Source organism: Tinamus guttatus, unplaced genomic scaffold, assembly GCF_059628265.1.
Source record: "Tinamus guttatus ecotype Peru unplaced genomic scaffold, ASM5962826v1 Tinamus_guttatus_pri_ptg000172l, whole genome shotgun sequence".
NCBI lineage: Eukaryota > Metazoa > Chordata > Aves > Tinamiformes > Tinamidae > Tinamus > Tinamus guttatus.
Window position 1 is genome coordinate 4,144,004 of NW_028288706.1, and position 19,966 is coordinate 4,163,969.

Here is a 19,966-nt window from a genome sequence, read left to right on the forward strand (position 1 = left end):
CTATTTCATTTGTTTTGCAGCTGATCATACTGGAGTTGCTTCAACACCCTTTGTTCAACAAATATTAATTGCCCTGTATAGCGTTTGAATGTATCAATGTATTTCTATTTCATAGGAAGCAAGAACAGAGTCTATTGCCAGACCTTTGGAAATAAACGAGGCTGAGAAGATGATGAAAATTGCCATCGACAATATTCTGGTAAATAAATTGCTGCTTATTTATTTGCAAAACCTTCATTCCTCTCCTGCAAGAAGAATTAAATTTGTTTTAGTGACAGTCTATGGTTGAGCATGGCATAGCACACGTCCCCTTCAAAGGACTGGGCCAAGCACCTGGTTAGTTAACAGGATGTGTTGAACTTTGGGTAATGCCACTTTTGGTGTTCAGGTAACATCAAAGTGCAAACACAAGTTCATCAGTATGGTGTTATGTCTGTGATAACTCGTCTGCCATGACAATACAATCATTGATGTTCCTTTTGGTTTCCTTAGGAAAAGTATTGTGTTCAAAGAGGACAAACCTGTTAGTTGAAACTAATAGCTGTTGGCAGAGTGAGAAGTGCCTGCACAGTGATGATTCTGAGCTGCCGGCTAGAAATCACAGCCTGCAGCAGAAAGAGTTAAAAAAAGTATGTTAGCAGCAGGCCCTAGAAGAATTTAAGACCAAATCTGCTGTCATAGAATCATAGAATTGTTAAGGTTGGAAGGGACCTCTAGATGTCATCTAGTCCGACCCCCTGCACACGCAGGGTCACCTAGAGCACATGGCAGAGGACTGCGTCCAAGCGCGTTTGGAAGATCTCCAGAGGAGACTCCACAACCTCTCTGGGCAGCCTGTTCCAGGGCTCTGTCACCCTCACTGTCAATAAATTTTTTCCTTAAGTTCCTGTGAAACTTCTGATGCTTTAGTTTGTAGCTGTTTCCTCTAGTTCTGTCGGTGGCCACCACTGAAAAGAGGCTGGCCTCTTCCTCCCTGCTCCCTCCCCTTAAGGTATTTCTATACACTGATCAGGTCCCCTCTCAGCCATCTCCAGGTTCAACAGGCCCAGCTCCCTCAGCCTCTCCTCATAGGGCAGATGTTCCAGGCCCCCGATCATCCTTGTAGCCCTGTGCTGGACTCTCTCCATGTCCCTCTTGTACTGTGAGGCCCAGAACTGGACACAGTACTCCACATGTAGCCTCACCAGGGCTGAGTAGAGGGGCAGGATCACCTCCCTCGACCTGCTGGAGACGCTCTTCTTAATGCAGCCCAGGATCCCATTGGCTTTCTTGGCCACGAGGGCACACTGCTGCCTCATGGTCACCTTGTCGTCCACCATGACACCCAGGTCCCTCTCTGCAGAGCTGCTCTCTAGAAGGTCAGTCCCCAGCCTGTTCTGGTGTCTGGGGTTATTCCTCCCCAGGTGCAGGACCTTGCACTTGACCTTGTTGAAGTTCATGAGGTTTCTCACCACCCAGTTGTCCAGCCTGTTCAGGTCCCTCTGGATGGCAGCCTGTCAGACTGTTGCACTGTAGAAATGTGTTGGTTCAACATGCAGAAACATTCCCTCAGCTGATGTGGCTTTGCTGATAAGCTTGTGGTAATTCTGTTGCTAGAGCTGCATCAGAGAGTTGTGCTTGGCCTCACTTGCTTTAGGGAGAAAAAAGAATGTGATTAAAACAGTGAGGATTTTTCTGCTATCTCAGGTAGGGGCTCAAAAGTAGCACCAGGAATTCTAGGAAAGATGAAAGTTGCCTAAATCAACACAGACATCTGTGAATCCACCTACATGTTCTCAGTGACTTCAACTCGCTGCCTTAGCTCTATAGATTTGTTAACTCAGAATGTGCTGGTAGCTCTGGAGGTATCGAGTTGGACTCTGGGGGTGGGAGAGCTGAAGTGGTCAAGAGGTGAGAATTGTGCTTGTTTAGTGCAGCGCTGGTCCAGGAGTATTTAGTTTTTAGTTTCAGTTCCAGAGGTCCCTTGGTTTGTTCCAGTGTTGGGAACATTGTCCTTGCTCCAGTTCTTGGCTTCTGTATCTGAACTGTTAGATGCTCCACCAGCTGCTGTGCAAATATGGTGGCTAATTAAGTCACCATTAAGTAATTTAAATTATTTAACTGCAAACTGTACCCAGTCCAATTGTATAATTACACAGAACAGAGTTCCAAATTTAAATAGTCAATGCCTAATCAATAGATACTCCAAGTGATCTTTCCTTACATTTCTGCTATGACTTGCAGTCTATATGGGTTCCAAATGTTGTTAATTTGCATTGATATTCTGGGCAGTAGTGCTAATAAACTAACATCAGCATATTAGAGCAATTGGTTTCCTGGGAAATATCAATAACACACACCTCAGCTGGTTTAGTTCTGGACCAGTTAATGAAATGAGCCATTATAGCTGAACTGCAAGTAACAATGCTGGAATTTCAGAAAGCAAGTAGTTGTGCATGTTTCTAGAGCCCAAGTACATTTATCATGTACCCGGCTTGTTTTAAGAAGCTGGAATATTTCCACTTTGCTTCTGCTTTCAGCAGCATCTGTTGTAATGTTGGGGATGCTTCCTAGCTTTTGAAGAGATGGATGCAGCAGGACTCGGAAGAACTCGGAAGTTCTTTAAAAGTGGTGTTTGTCAGGAAGGAGGAAAATGTTGATGGAAGCCTAAAAAAACAATCATTAAAATAGTGCCAGGGCACTCTCAGCTGTGTTTGTTCAGGCCTGACCTGTCCATTTTGTAGGTTACCTTAATGCCTCTCAAGTGTAAAAGCTCTGCCTGGGCTTCTGCTGAGAACAGGGAGAGAAATCTTGCAGCCCAGGAAGCAGGAAGAGGAGCCCCTTTTCAGTCCACCATCCTCTAGATACTTGTAACAGAGGGACTGTTCGCCAGCACCCTCAGCTTGACTGAGAGAGCCAGTGCAAGACTGGGCAGCAGGAATCAAGGTTGGATTGGTATGTACTCATGTTGGAGAGCGCAGGACAAATCTTAAACACTGCTGATATCTAACGATTCTGATACTCTTCAATGTTTCCAATGTTTAACCACCAAACAAAGAACAGTCCAGGTCGAACCAGAGGTCCAGCCAGTGTTAGCCATGCCCCAAAGAGCATTTATATATATATAAACTTTTGGTTACCTGAGTTCAGTTTATGCTCTTGCTCATTGTTCTGAAGTTGATTGATCGCATGTGATGTGAGATGATGTGGAATCTGGTCCAACATCTGAAAGATGGTTCAAATTACACCAGTGGAAGCCATGGTTCACTGCTCTTCTCTCATAGGAACAAGTCCAAAAGACTAAGGACATGCTGAATAATGTGGCTTTGGATGAAGCTAATTTGGAAGCCAGGATTGAAAAACGGAAATTGGAACTGGAAATAAGCCAGAAGAGGCTACAGACTCTGCAAAGTGTTCGGTAAATGTTATGAGATGATCATCTAATGTATAAATGATTGTTAACATAAATGGGTATTAAGAATACTGTGCATTCTTAATGCTTACTGCAGTGAAAAGCGAAGTCTGTAATGAGTCAGAGTTGATGGCCTATGCAAGAGAGATTTTCTTCTCTACAGATGCCCAGTGTGGATTGCAGTGGTTCATTTTTCAGTTACTATGTCTTTGAAACAAGCAATATAAGGTTGTTAAGGAGGCCAGAATATTGTTTGGAGTTTTCTACTAGTCATTGCTTGAACTGTGCATAGTAGTCAGGTGGAAGGCCTGGCTCTTCTTTAAGATACTTAAATGTAAATGTTGCCAGATACCTGAAAATGACAACTGAGTGGTGCAGCTGTGCCCTTGTTACTAGAGGCTTCTAGCATTCCCAGCCTCAGTAAGAGAAAGCCATTTAGCATCCTGTGTTGATCAGTTCCTCTAGGCAGTGAATGCAGGCTAACATAAAATGCAGATGTTCAGGAGCACAACTGGAGCCAATTTCATGCCCCTAGCTAACTAGCGTGCTTATATTGTCTACAAGATCATTTTGAGACATCTTACAAGGAACAAATAAGAGAAATACTAGAAAAATGAACAGTCTTTGAATTAATTTAGTTGTATTTTTGTCAGTAACACTTTGGGAGAAGTCTGTTGCATAGGTGTAAAGCATAAAACAGCAGTAGTGTTCTTTAGGGCCTAATAGTTGGTTTTGTGGCAAAGAACATTATGGTTTATGGCTTATTGTCAAGTCTGGTTATACAGCACAGTTTTGTTGCAAAAATAAATCTCCAAACAAGCTGACTTACAAGCTGTACTACAAGCTAGTTCTTTTAAGGCATGGAGTAGCAGAATGATTGACCTCTCTCCTTAAATTTATCTGCTGAAATGCTGCCCCTCTGCCTATCTGGAAAAGCTTGGTAGCAGATACACAGTTACCCTTCTTCACTGTAACTAATTTTTGTAGAATAGGTTAATATTTCTTGTCTAATGCTTTTAATCTCTGAAGTAGTATAGAATCCTGAAAATAAAGGCTCCTTTTAGATTGGTTTAGCAGAAGTGGAAAGGCAACTTTAAAAACAAAAATGCATTTCGGAATTCAGTGTCTACAGGTCAACATCTCTCTGAGCACTTTATCCTTGTTCCCTCTAGTCCTGCTTTTATGGATGAGTATGAGAAGATTGAGGAGGAACTGCAGAAACAATACAGCTCTTACCTAGAAAAATTCCATAATCTGTCCTATATGGAGCAACTCCTAGACGATCACCGTAGAACAGAGCAAGAGATGTTTGAGGTAAGACAGCTCAGAACTCCCCAATGGCACTATAGTTTAAATACATCTACTTAAAGAAGCCAGCTTCCAGTACATACACTGTGGCTTTCACCTTGTAAAGGAAAATTTTCTAGCACCCCCTTTACTAAAGGAACATGTTACTAATTGAAGATCCAACTCTGAGTGGCTATTTTCTGCCATACAGTTTAAGTTTGACTGCTGTTAGATAGCCCTAACATGGCTATTGAAAATAGACCAGCATAAAACTCCTAAAATTCAATGCTGGGCTTTGAAAACAATTTTTTTTTCCTATTTCTAACTTTCCCTGTTTCATTCTGTACCTCTGTCTCTATTCCCAAAGGATGCTTTCAATACTCCTAATCTTGAAGGGCCACACACTGTGTGTATGCTAAGAGTTATCTAATAACTTTTTTTTATTGCCTCATGACAGCTCATGTGTGAGTTTCTTAGCACGAGGTTCTTCAATTTCCTCAGATTGCCCTTTCCTGTGAAAACATAGCAAAGAGTATCAATGAAAAGATCAGATATGCTGAAATCCTCTCTAACTCAAGCTTCGCTCTTTGGCAGAAATTCTGTTTTCTCTTGACTTTTTGAATTGTATCAATTCAGTGCGATTATCTCTTTCTTTCCTATCTTGCTGGATGATCTGCATCTCTGTCTCTTTCGCTCCCTCCTTTCTCTCGGGTGTTTACTGCACTGCAGTACATTCAGGCAACCCTCCTTTCAGCTTTCTGTAGCTTTGTGTTTTTCTGATACTACTGGTTTTCCATCTTCCTTTCAGTCATTACACCATACATATCCTGTTCTCAGGATATTTTGGTGAGTGATGTTTCCTTGGACTTTTATTATTAACTGGTGTGTGTTCTATACCTTAACTTAGCTAGTGCTTCCTTTGTCTGGGTCTTCCCGTCTTGCATAGGACGACCATATTTTATTTTGTTTGCACAACTTGTTCTTAGCAGCAATATCAGAGGGCTTGAAATAATATTCCTTGTATCCATCCTATAAATGTGTATTTTGCTTTTCCTATGTCTATATGTGCCTATTGATGGGAAGAAAAAAAATAATTAGTCCCGTGTTTATTTACATTCCTCCTTTAACATGATCTGTTTAGTTGCAGTGAAACGTTGTGACCTGAGTTTATGCTGAAGATAAAGTAACTTTTGTAGTCCCTCTGCTCCTGCAAACTGTATATCCTATATCTGTGAGATGATGTGTTTTCTGAAAGCCTTGTCACTCTGTAGAACTGGTTGCTCCAAGAAGCCTCCCACGTTGAGTGTCGCCTACAATGCGCAGCGCGACAGGCAGGGGTTCGTAGCCAGATTTCAGTCAGCTCTGCAGACATGGGAGAGACAGGAACGGTTTGTGTCCTCTTTCTGACCTAGGAAAGGCATGTTGTAATCTGGTAAGAAGGCTCAAGTATTTTGCTTCATTGTTTGCTTGGGGGCAGTGTACCCTGTATTTTAAAAGATACCATGGGTTTTGAAAAACTAATGTAAGACTGAAAAGTCCACCCAGGTATTTGACAACTTTTTAATCATGAAAACAATTTCCCATTAACATCCCTCTTTATTAGCACTATCTCTATGAACACTACTTCACATATTTTTAATCTGTAGTCAGCTTCATATTTTAATGTCATTTTTTTTGCATTGTTCTCTTTCTTGTCTGTAACTTTGGCAAAAAAAAAAAAAAAAAAAAAAACAGGAAAAAAAAGAAAGGCCTTTCAAAAAGCCTTTCTTATTCAGGAATGCACCTGAGCTTAGAATATGGAGAACACTTTTTATTTTCCTTTTTTTTCCTTCTCTCTGTCAGACGCATAAAGAATATGCCCCTATACTGTCTTTTAGTTTATCAGGCTAAGCAGATGGCAATAGTTTAGCATCATGCAAAATTAAGGAATATAAAATCTTGTGACAAAAAGGCATGTTTCTCCCACTTGCTGCAGTCACTGGCCACATGCAGTATGTGTTACTAGGCATCAGAACTGGGGCAGATCTTTAACAGAGATGTGTTTTATGCTAAATTACCATCAGGTTGTCTGCATTTGGCGTATCTCCTTACAGTGTCTCTGTACTTGTGTGTCTCTAACTATGGGGATACTCCCATGATCAGGGTGACTGTACTTAAACTTTCTGCAGAATACACAGTGCTGACTTAAAGCATAAAATCTAGTTCTGTAGTTTGAATTTAACCCTGAATAGATCTAGAGGTTATTTCATTTCCTGTATATATTAGGGCCTGTTAAGTGTTTTCACTAGGAAGTAGTTGATGGGAATAGCACTTTTGGCAATCTTCTGTGTCCTGACCATCCTGTGTTTTTGTGTGTGGATTCAGCAGTAATTCAAGGGCCTTGTGTGAATTTAAAAAGAGGTGCTGGAGAGGGTTACATCTGATAGTCGTTCTCTGGGTTGGGTTAAAGAAGCATAGGGATCAAGATCCAAAAATGTGAATGTGTGAAAGTATTACTAGAATATTCAAAGGATGAGATGCAAACAGTCTTTTTATGGGGAACAGTACAGTGTCTCAAGTAGCCATGACTACTTGTCTGTAGAGACTTTTTAGGTAGAAGAAGCAGCAATGTCTATTTTGCAGGCAGCTTTTCAGATGTCCTGGAGTCCAAAGTGTTATTTGAAGTCATCATGAGATGTAAATGCTCAAAGCCAGGCTCTAAAACTTCAATAAATGAAGGAGGATGAAGAATCTGAGGCTGAACTAAACCAAGAGACTCACTGGTGCACTCCTATTTCCAAAATATAGGAAATGGAAGGAGGTTGTGTGTGGTTTTTTTCTTGTTTTAATTGAAAAAGACAGGCAGTGTAGTGTTTAATCCGCTTCAGATTAGTTTCCTGCCATCCAGAAACATTAATGCATCTCTCTCACTACTTGCATCAGTCTTGATCTGCATTCCAGGTAGTATTTCATCACCTTTGGCTATTTCTTGCTGAATCAAAATTGGGGGCAGCCTGTTGTGTGCTTGGGAAAAAAGCAGTTTGCTCCGAAATTAGCACAATTGCACACTGAGAGGTTGAAGCTGATGGTGCATGTTCTTCTGAGCTTTATCATCCCATTACCCTTTTTAGAAACAACAAGAGGGAAAATGGCTGGGATAATTGCATTTAGTCTATTACAATACCCATTCTCTCCAACTGTCAAAATTACTAAAAATTACATGGATTTTTTTCAATCCTGATTTGTCTTTTGTTCCACCAAACAAATCTTAATTACCTTTTGTGGAAGAAGGGAGAGTCAATTCTATTATCATCTCTGTGTATTTTGTTAAATAGCTTCCTAGGAAAAGGAACTCCACTCCGATTAGATGTATCCAGCACCCTGTGTAACGCTCAGTAGCAGGGACTGATTCTTCAACCCCTTTTCTTAACTAGATGAATGTTTTTAGGATTAATTTTTGCTCTGATCAGGATACTATTGCAGAATAATGAGACTAATCTCTAGTGCACTTGCACTCAAAGCCGTTTTGGTACCACGTTGACGTTGCACAGCTAATGACATTGGCTAGAGTGCATTTCCTAATTAGAAAAGTGATTTAAAGATTGTACCCAAGTACACAATTTTAATTAAGTGACTACAGCCTTTCCAAATCACGCAGTCCTTGTTGCCTGACTTTTTGTTGCTGTTGTTTGCTCTTTTATTTCATAGGTGTACAGTTGTAGAGAGAGGCTCTCTGTCCCATTTTGTGGTGGTTTTGAGCTCCCTGTTCCTTTTGCCACACGCTATCTGTAACAACAGTGAGTAATATCTGGAAAGCAATCGACAGTGGTCTCCTGCTAGGTACTGGACTGAGAAATATCCCTGAGAGTTGAAAAGAACTTAAAAGCTTGGCCTTGAGTCTGAACTGAATGTAAGAACCAAATAGCTACTTGATGGTGAAACTGTTCCCTGCAAAGTACCTGCCTGTTTGCTGTGAAAGCCCCTTGAAATGTATGAAAAATACAAAATTATGTATCCGTTTCTCAACTCTGATATATGGACATGTCAGAAGACCCCATGTAAACTCTTCTCTGAGTAGGATTTTTCACATATGGTGACAGACTGATGTGCACCTACTGGATCAGAGGAGTTTAAATGAGGATATTTTGCATTTGCAGTTTGCATAGCCTTTTTTCCATAGCTTTTTTTCTTTCCATATTCAGTCAGCTCTTTTATTCTGTTGCTGTTCTCTTGTGCTGTTTCTGGGATCCATGCCTTTGCATTTCTGTGTGCTAGCAGGAGTTTGTATGTGCCAGTTCTCAAAGATTTGTACTTACAGACTATTTTTACATGCTAGAAAATTACACTTTGTTATTTTTTTTCTATTTTTAAAATGAAATTGTTTCTGATATTTAGATGTTAAAGGTATTAGAATTTTGCTCTAAAAATCAAAGTTTCAGGGCTTTTCAGACTTGGAAGCCGAATTTTTCTGTGAACTCTAATGAATGTCTGTACTTAAAAGGACAGCACAAATAGTACAATTCAGAAAGGTGTTTCTGAAACCAGCTTGCATAATGCCTGACTAACTCAGCAATATATTTTACCACTTGCTAGCCTTTTCTCTGGACAGAATACGCTAATTTTCTCTGGCACTTTTCAGAGACCATCCCAAACGTGCTTTCTTCTTCAGCTACTTCCTACTACAATACTGCATCATCAAACATCCTGTTAAAATAGCTGTTATGATGATGCTGTGAATTCTCCACTAATTCTCCACTGGTACTAAGTGTGCTTGAGGACATAGGAGGGAGAGTGCTCAAAGACCACTTGCTCCTTATCTTCAGCTTCAGACTGCCTAAAATGTTTTTCTTTTCATCACTCTGGTATTTGTAAGCAGTCCATCATGATAAAAAAAAAGCAAGGAAAAGCCAGACGGAGTATACTGTGACTTTTCCTACCCTGCACACCAAGTATCACCTCCCCTTCGTTAACCTCATTTTCTCATTAGAGCTCTGTAGCTGGAGCAGATGCTTTATTTTGCATATGTACATAATGGGGTTTCCAAGTTCTGCTTCACTTTGTTTAAACCTAGAAATTCCCATTGCAATGTGTCGTTATTAGAATAGCTGGAGAGAGCGTTGGTGTGAAGAGCATTTGGTTTATGGCTATTTAAACTTCCACCTAATCCATATTTAATTTGTGACTGCTTGGTTACATTTTTATAGGTACCAGGAGAGTATTCTTTGTTCAGGGTAGCTAGATTATATTGAATATCAGAATTAAAATTGATTGTTGATTGCATCTATTTTTGTGGTTTTTCTGGGATGAGTCTTTGCCAGACTTGGTGGCTGAGACACACAAATCCCATAATGGAGAAATGTGGAAGGGAAAAAAATGCAGGAGGAAAGGAATGCCCAGAGAGTGAGTAGGGCCAATGGAGCTTAGGACAGCAGGACATAGGAAGTTGCTGGGCTGAGACGTGATGATCGCACAGGAGATGGGAAAGAGGATCTCTCTCTCCAGGAGAGCCTGGAGTCCTAGAAGTAAAGGTGAGTTGGGAGACCCTGCGAAGATCATGTCGGAAAAGGAGCTGCTGCTGCATGTGTTCCCTCCCTTGGAGCAAAAATCTGCCCCACTGCTGCACCACCCCTTTTCTTCCTCCTGTGAAAGCTCCAGAGCAGTCAGGAATCTTTTAAAACTTATTCTGAAGTTGAGATACTGGGGGGCTGAGTTTTATTGTGATCTTCTTGCCGGATATCCGGACTGCTGTCTGGGAAGCAGGTATTGGAGATTCATGCTGAAGAAATTCTTAAATATAGGTCTCTAATTGGAGTGCAAGGGTTTGTTAGAGAGGGGGATGCCTCTTAATTTAGGACTTGATTGGTGGGGAAATAAGAAATAAAGTGAAGTGTGTCAGGCAGCTGGAGAAGAGATTCTTTGTTAAAACGAACCTGGGCTGTGTTCAAACTACTTGATCTCAAGATAAAAGACAACAGATTCCATTACCAATTCCTGGAATCATCAAGTTCACCGAGAACAACCATTCTTTGATGTAATAAACAGCATATTTGAAAGAAGCGAATACTCCCAGCTCCCTTAGAAACACTTAAGTGTTTGCGCTACCTGTGACATAAGGAAAGGATAATTCTGACGTTAGATTCCGGCAGTGATGTGACAGGGACTGCTTTATGGTGGAGACCAAGGCACAGCTGTGACTACTAACTTCCAATTAGTATTAATTTGGTGATAATTTCTTCAGACAGAGCAAACTGACCTCAGGTTTACATAGCAAAATTGTATATTATTCAAATAAATTTCACACACCCAACCAATATAGTTTGTAAGTTAGTACTAAAAATGCAGTACATGAAGGGAACGCTCAATTAACTGTTATTGAGTCATTATAATTCATATCTCTGCAAAAGTGAATAAGAAAAGTAAAGAGAGGAGTTGTGATTATGGTAAATTTGCATATTATCTAATGATGAATATATTTGACTCGCAGAATGAAGTCCCTCCTCTGTCACCTTAGTTTAAGCAGTAGTGGATTCCTGAGTGTTAGTGCTGACTTGAACCTTGTATAAAGAAATTTTTAATTGTAAACTCTGGGCAGAAAATGTTGGTCTGCTGCTACCCCCTGCCACCTATAGTCCTATTTTGATTCTATCATCTGACAATGTGGCAGGATTTAAAAGTTTGTGATCCTCCTCTTTTGCTGCAGTCTGTGCTCGTTCCTTCCCCATCCTTCTGCCTCTTCACACTCCTCTTGTACCAGACTCTGCTGTAGATGGTCATGTACATCCTGCCAGTGTGCAGGATTCTGCTCCTTAGACTTGGGAATCTTTATTACATCCTGTGGGGACCTTTGGCTTCAACGAGCTTTGCTGGATCTAGAGCGTACTGATTCTATAAGGAAAACCAAGAGGGGAAACCTCAGCGTGTAAGCTTCCCATCACTGCTTGGTTTTATAGCTTCAGCAAAGTCCTGCAGTATTTTTACAGGGTCGTTATTTTTGTTGTTCTTAATCTTTATTTTAGAGGGATTTGTTTTTAAAAGGTTCACTGGCTGTTTTCTTGCATCTCAAAGTGGATAGCATCAAGGTTGCTGTTAGGTGACACCAGGATATAAACTGAATCTTTTCCTACCTTTGGCTTCTGCATCTTGTGTGGCACTGTGCCAAGGCCCCTCTCTCACATCTGTGAAGCCTAAGCTTCCTAAGTGAAGCTAAGTTAGATTATTGTCTATTTTCTTCTTTCAAGAAACTTTCAAGTTGTTTCTCTTTTTTTTTTTTGTGATTTTTGCCCTTCAGCAGAGATCTAACACAGCTAATTCTTTATTGCCATAAATGTGGTTGCTGGAGTTCTTGGCCAGAATGTCTCAGGGCAGGACACTATATTTTGTAGCATCAGTTCACTGCGAAACAAGTGACATAACCTACTGCTTAGTCCTTCTGCTTCTGCAGAGCCTCTTTCAGTATGAAATTGGACTCGATGCTTCCCTTGGATAATATTTTTCTCTCAACTTCAAGGAATAAGCGTCTTCTGTCCCATTTATTGAAGTACTTGTACCATTACAGTATTGTCAACAAACACTGCTTTTGCCACAACAAGGACAAAGGCAGGAAACCATGGAGATTTAAGATCAAGAAGAGAATAAACTAAAAAGTGCAAAAGTCCCATTGTAAAGCAGGATACGCTTTCCCGTTTTTTTGTTTTAAGAATTCGATTCTAGATCGATGTAATGGCTAGTTGGGAAAGAAAGAAGAATTTAAAGGTAAGACTTTCTCTGAACAGACAATGAATTAAAATCATAATTTAAAGTAATGTTACAACAACAGAAATGAATTTTGCCTCCTTCCTCCATAACTGGCGGTGACAGTGTTGTGATAACAGTTGGTGAATTTCTGCTGAGTATCATTTAAGTCTATAAAATGCTCTAAGTATGCTTTCCATGGCTTTCAGTGGAAATGATTACTCTAAAATGAGTATTAATGATGACAGCAGATGACTACTTCAGGACATGAAAGTGAGGGAGGAATAAGAGGAGGCAAATGATTTTATAACAGGGGATGATGATTTTTTCAATTCATTCAGTGTGTGCCCATCCACTGCGAGGATGCCCTCTCTAAAAAAAGTAAGTAGTCTTTATTCCTCAATAAAGTAAGAAGGAAAAAACTCTGTAGTAGTACAGTCACTTTTAGTCAAACATAAACGTAGCAGGTTTCAATTTGAAGAAGAAAACATATACTTGAGTAAAGGGACAAGCTTTTAAAAGTGATTCAGTAACATGCTAAGTGTTGTCTTCTGTTCTTAAAAGGCAGCCCTGGTAAATCGGCATCTCATGCTATCATGTACTTTAACTGTGCAGCCTTAATAGTGTGTTCACTGACATTTCTGTGTACCTCAGCAGACTTCCCCTTATTAAGAATACAGTCACATTCTCTGTTCAGGCACCACACAATTTCTCCTAGTCCTTATATCTCACCCTTGCTGAATGAGTGGCAACACTCTATTATGAAAGAAAAAAATGCCTTTGTGTGCACAGAGTACGAGCTAATCTCAGTTGTTTTGTTCTATAACAAAGCAAGAAACGACTGCTGAGATTAATAGGCAATGTGAAGAGGAAGCATTTCAATCCATCTTCAAATGAGTTCATTTTAAGTATAGGACAGAGCAGTACTCCAATATTCTCTAGAAAATCACTGGAAAATAGAAGGAAACATTGTTTTTCCTTAGTAATATGAAAAGGTGTATATAGAGAGATGTCGAGAGAGATTTCTGGGGTTTGGAGGGTGTCTGAGGTATGAACAGAAGAAATAGCTTAAGGAAAAAAATGAGATGTTACTGTTTGAACAAAAGAGTCAACCAGCTGTGGTTTTGTGCTAATTGTCACTATGTTCATGGTGTTAACTTGCTGCTGTGTGGCCACAGCTGATGCTGCCGCTTGGTTTGGGTAAAGTTAACTTCCAGAGTGAGAAAGCTGGGTGGACGGAGCAGAGAGCTGGAGTGCCGGCTCCTGCTCTGGTGCCTCCGGCCCGGTCCTCATGGGTGCTTTGAGAGGGCAAGGCCACATCTGCTGTCACATGGAGCTGTCACCGTGCCCAGCAGACGGGCCCGCTGGCCTGTGCCAAGTGCTGTTCTGCTAATGTCCTTTGTACCATGTTATTTAATGGGTTGAAAAAGCACCTGTGCTGTTAGATTCATCATCATCTTAGCCGTTCTCCTCTGTCACATTTCAAAAGCACTGGGTCATGTAAAAGTGGCCAGCTGAAAAGCATCTCTGATTAGCATGGCCTTTTTGCTGAGCTGAAAATTCAGTACACACATGTGATACAAACAATTTCTGATAAGATGATCTAAAGTCTGAGGAAAGAAACCCAGTCAGGCCAGAAATACAGACATATGGTTACAGTCATTGAAAGTGGCAGGAGAAAAGGGAATATCTGAAACTATCTGAAACTATCACCGAGTCAGCTGTTTAGAGAGATATTTATATATATTTGTGATTTTTTTTCCCGTAACCAGTGAAATTGTTACAGTTTTGTCACCATCTTCACTGACTTCAGGTTTTGTGTCTGATCTTGGGGAACAGACGCATTTCCCCCCGACAAGAATTCTTCTGCTGCAAATGCACAGAAAATATTATAGATTTGACCCCATCGTTGGCCAGTCAGAGTAAATTTTTAAAAAATCATTTTAAAATGTATCCTTCAGTCCCTTAATATCTTAGGTAGATTTAGTCCTAACTGAATGAAGATATTTTTGAACTCAGTGCAACACCTTCTAGAACTGCCTTAGGGTACTTAGTACTCAAATAGTGCCTTTAGGCTCCTTGTCCTTGATGCTGTGCAAATGCATGCATCCTAGAAGAGCAAAATTGCTCTCATCTGTTACAGTTTATAGAGGAAGACCTGTTTTCTCCTCGATCTGTTATGCTGGAAGGGAACTGCCCCTGCTACCATCAGCCTTGATTCTTCCCTCCAAGCTTTTCATCAGCTCCTAAATATAAAATAATAATTGCCATTTCTGTGCCTTTCCTGAGACACATCTCTGCCAGCCTTAGACTGTAGAAGTTTCTATAGGTGTCTTTGAAATTGGAGTTCATATGAATGGGCTGAGTATTGTTTTGATTTCCTTCTCTTAGGGCAGCCACTGTTCTATCTGCCCTTTTCTGCTTGCTCTTATTCCCCTTTATGTTGTAACTGTGTCGTAAATGATAAAATATGCAGTTCTGTTGTACATACTATAGTAAAGACATACAATAGTGTTTCTCAGCCTGCTTTTAGGTAAAGATCTGCTACGTTTACTGAAGGAATTCAGCAAACCATCTTGCACAGTGTTGCTGTAGGGGGTTGCATTTATACACAAATGCAATTTTGGCTATACCTCTAATGATTAATAACTGAGCTTTTTCTGTCTCTGTTGTTTGCATGTGTGGAAATATGTGAATTTGTTCTGTTTTAGTATATGTTATTATAAGGTGACAGTCATTTCACGAGCAACTTCTGGAGTTTAATGGAGTTGAAAACAGCTACCAAAAACAGATTTACACAGAAAATCCTCTTCATTCTCTAATGGCAGTAATTCTCTGTGGGATGAAGACAATTGAACCCCTTTTCAGTGTCATGAGTGAGGTTTTTCAGCCACTGGGAATAAGTGGTGGATATTCTGGGTATATTCTTTACATCCTGACCTTTTGGGCAAAGTAGGTAGAAGCTCCCATACTGCAATTAGGACTTTTTTTTCTAAGACATTTTCAAGGCTGAAATTTTCTATTCTCATTCTGCCTGTGAGTGTCCTTAACTGCTGTAGGATTATCCAAAGAGCCACTCAACTGGGCAGTGCAGCAGCTTTTCTGATTGAGTGTTTTGACCTCTTACAGGAAGCGGCCAACATGCTCCATCTTATGCAGAACAGGCTGAAGGAAGAGGAACAGAACCTGCTGAAGAGTGGCAGTAAGTTGCATTTCTTCACTGCTTGTACTAGCAGAAAAATTGCTAAGTACCAGCTACTCTATGTACAAGTATCCACTTAAAAGCCTGAAGCTGAACAGAGATGGGTCGGCCACATGGGGATACAGATAGAGTCAACAGACTATATTGGAAAAAGTGGAATGATAATGACTGGAAAAGGACAGCAGTGAAATTAGTAACCTAATCTCGGTGAAATGCTCCTGCGCCTTGTAAATTTTACCTGCAGTGCTGAGGGGTGAAAGCACTCCCTCCTTAAATATACTGTGAATTGCAGTGGCAGATTTAGCCTTCATTTTGCTGTTATCCAAGCCTGCAAGGACTGACTGTGCACCCTGCAGTTGTCCCAGCGCAATGGAGTTGCTTGGGAAGGGTCGGTGGCTGACAAATGTCATTAGAAGATTTCACCCAGTAAAATGCTTTGGAGAGATGTGTAGCCTCAGGGGGGTGTGGGGCTGCTCGACTGCCTCATGTTGGGTGTGTGCTTGTGTGCCCTGCTGCAAAACTGCAGGACAGCTCTTGTGCTCAATAGTTTGCCTCCTACATGTGTGCCCTGGAGTTTGGTGTTGTGTGCAAGCTAGTTTTATGTTACACTTGTATCAGCTTACACTTTTCACAGATGAAAAAGCTCTCAGTTTAAAATCCCCTTTAAATCAGTAATCTTCAAAGAGGGGACCCTGTTTACCTGCTTGCAGTTGCCTAGATTTTAGGGTACCTACAAAATGTGAAAGCAATTAAAATTTGGGGAGTTTTTTTTTTTTTCCCCACTCAATTTACTTTTAATTAATTAGAATGCTAGCTAAGCATCAAAAGAGAATAGTAACCTCTTGAGATTTTGCAGAAAGCTTACAACCCAGATTTTGCTCCTTTTGAGTTCAGCATCAGCAGAACTTCCTCATTAGTTATCATATGAGTTTAATATTGTAGTATGTGCGTTTTTATTTTGTGGAGAAAGAATGGAAGGAGGGTTAATTCTCTAGATCAGAGCATGGACATGAAATGAAAGCTAAAGTCAGGTGTTTCAGTGTGCTGGCAGATGCACTCTGAGCAAGCTTGTGAAGAGCTCAGTCACTCCTGCCCCTCTCTAAGCTCATGTCTTCGTGGCAGTGCAGTACAAAGTGGAGAAGCTTTAGCTGAAACATACGGGATATTTAATATCAATCACAAGAATTGTTTTGAGGATTTTCTTGAATGAGAAAGTCCATGGCCTGCCCTCTGCCAGTTGCCCGAGCAGGTTTAAGTTCAATAAGGGAAGAACATCTATGATCAGCAATTAGCAGCGTGTGAACAGTGTGAAGAATTCCTGATCTGCTTCACTTGAAAAACTGTTCAGTGATTTTTGCATCTCTGACATACTTGGATCTTGCCTTTTTAATGAGGAGCTAGTTGTACCTAAGAAGACAAGGTTATGAGTGATAATGACATAGAGAATATTTCTATGATCATTATTCCAGTATTTAATTTGTCACATTTAGTGTTTCTTCCAGGGATGAGGGCGTTGGGCTCGTAGTTCTAGTTGTTGGCTCATTTACAGACTGTCCTATAACCCTGGGCAAATCCAGCCGTTCTTCTGAGCCTTTGGCTGTCGTTGTCTGTGTACAGCTTGGAAATCTGTGGCACTGCAGAAATGGGAGAATGGTTTGACTCTTGGAGGCTGTTTCCTCAGGCACGAGCATGGAATATGGCTTCATTACTGGATGCTCTAAGGCTAATTTACTGAATTTTGTAAAGCATCTGAGACAGTTGTTTGCTGCTGGATAATGATAAGTATTTGTTACCCTTTAGACCAGACCCCGCTCCCCTCCTCTCATTATTAGTTAAATGATGCCCTTTATACCAAGATAGATATTTTGGTAAGAAATGTAGAGATTGGTGTTTTAAATGACATGGTGCCCTGTTAGGGTGATTTTTACAGAAGGGTTGGCATAGGATCCTGGTCACAAGAAAAGGCACAAACTCTGCACAAGGGGAAATAAAGAAACAACAGCAGAATCGGGGCAGCTAAAAGAAAAACCTGACGAGCTTTGCCTACCCAAACCAACCTAAAGGTTAATTGTAGTGAAATTCGCACTTGAATTAAAAAGTGTGGTAGGAGATGGAGTTTCTGCAATCAAGGTTTCCTACAAATCCTGTCTTGGTCTGGCAGTCAGCGATTTTATCAATGTGTACTATAAGCATCATATATATTCTGAGGAAATGGTGTAAAGCTTAACAGACACAAACACTTAAACCTTATTTCACCCATACTGCGATATTCCGTGTGCCACATCCTTATCCTAAGATAGGATGGGCCCTTTTAATGAGCTCCAGAGAAAGGCTTTCCCTTACCATCAGAAAGATCTTTTTAAAGTAGGCTTTAGGAGAAAAATGCTTATTCCACTTGCATTTTTAAGTAATTCCAAAGGTGTTTCCAGAGTGGGCTAATGCCTCCTGCAAGGGAAAGGGAAAGGTTCTACAAGTCCTGTTGCACATTGTCCCTGGGAGCTACAAACCACTTAATGAGCCTCTTGTAACAGCATAAACTGGAATCTGTTGATGAATTTGTTACCATTAACTGATAAAAGCATTCGTCCTGTCCCCGTAAGCACTCTTACCTTTGCGTGTCTTAGTAATTGATGCACTTCTCTTGCTGTCTGAATCCTTTGACCTTTTCTACCACTAATTTGGTAAGAAGCGATGCCAAATTAACAGTTCATTTGTCTGCAGAAAAACTCGCAGGAGTTCTAGACATCTCTCGCTTTAGTTTTGGGCTGAACTATCTTCAGAGAAACCTAGATCATAGCCCGTATTTTTTGAAAATGGGTTGTGGAAGATATGTTAGATTATGCGGGCTAGGAATATAGAAAGCTGCTAGATAAGTCCTGGCACTCGCCTAAAGTTTGCCAAAATTCAGTTACAGCGTGTGTTGGTGTTTTGTTTGTTTTCTTTTCTTTTGTTTTTGGCTGAAATACAGTGTAAATCATCTCGTTTTTCTCGGAGCATCTCCATAAAACTACTGCCCTACAAAGAAGCTAATACTAAGTTATGTGGAAAAAAAAAAATCTTAAATTAATCCGAGGACATTGAACTTCAGATCTGGATCAAGATTTTAGTATTTTTTTATGGTGAAAATACATGCAATTAAGTAATTGCAGCAAAACAAACAAACAAAAAGTTTCTTGTGATGAATAATAAGGAAGTTACTGGTGTTTTTTGCACTCTTTATGTCGCATAAGATGCTGCGAGAGAAACCAATGTACGATGTGGTGTTTGTTGCACAGGGTGGTGTTTCTCATGCACTGTTGTCCTTGTAGCACCTTTGAGGCTGGTGCAAGGAAAGAAGTGCCAAAGGACAGGAAAGCAGGGCTTGGTTCTGTTGTTCAAAATGGAGTAATTCCTAAAATATATTAGATACAATCTTCACAGTGGTCATCTGAACAGTAAGGCTGTTGTCGGAGACACACATGGGGAGCTGCCGGGGTAGTGGTTTGGTGTGGATGGGGGACTAGAAAAGTCACTGACTGCAGCAGATATTCAGGATTTATTTCTTCTGGTTCATCTAGAGTTGAACAAAACATGTTTGCTGAACAAAAAGGAAAATACGACAAATGTTCCAGCCTAAGAGAGATTTTTTTCTGATTAATCAGCTTATTTCATTTTCTTTTTTTTTTTTTTTTTCTTTTTTGTGTGTGTCCATTTAGAAGTAGAATATATCAAATAAGGAAGAAAACTTAAACACAGGAAATATTCAGAAAATTTAAAGGAATCATTTTAAAATTTTCAAACCAAATATTTTTTGACTGAAGCGATGTAACAGATTTCATTTCAATTGGCAAATGTTGCTGTAAGATTATGGTTTTTGTTTTTTCAATGAATATACCACTTTCTGCAAAAACTGTGCTGAGCTGCAGTTAGGTAAATCTGCAAGACTAAACATGTAATCCCAATGTCAGTACAGGCAGTCAGTCCTGCGTGGTCTTGCTGAGTGTGTGAAATGAAGAGATGTTCACGTTGCACAGGATTGTGCATTTGCAGTAGTTCAGTGTTGGTTGACAAACTCATCTGCCAACAAGGTTAGCGGATGCTCCTGCAGAGCTGGAGCTCTGCGTGATACCCACCTACAGCGTTGATACCCACCTACAACGCTTTCTTGGCCAGGTGTGCCTTCTTTTTTGGGACAGGCAGGTAAAATGTGCTGAACTTCATCTTGCTCGGTTAAGCAGAGTGGATGGATCTGCCTAGGATGGCGGATGACCTGACGGCTGCAGTTTTGTGTCGCACCGACTCTTTTGTACTCCCTGTGCAAAGGAAACGATGCAGGTCTGGTGGTCTACAACCAAAAAGGCTTATTGCAGCTGGTGTTGCTTTTGAAGCCTGCCACT

The 19,966-nt window shown here is 40.5% G+C and overlaps 1 protein-coding gene across 1 annotated transcript in view; it reads left to right on the top strand.

Moving 5' to 3' along the window:
* The window catches only part of IFT38 (intraflagellar transport 38), a 58,117-nt gene that overhangs the window by 20,891 nt on the left and 17,260 nt on the right, over window positions 1-19,966 (top strand). The window contains exons 6-9 of the mRNA XM_088523087.1: window positions 116-199; window positions 3,264-3,397; window positions 4,564-4,705; window positions 15,518-15,590. Coding sequence (XP_088379213.1) covers window positions 116-199; window positions 3,264-3,397; window positions 4,564-4,705; window positions 15,518-15,590 — 433 coding nt within the window. The remainder of the gene's footprint in view (window positions 1-115; window positions 200-3,263; window positions 3,398-4,563; window positions 4,706-15,517; window positions 15,591-19,966) is intronic.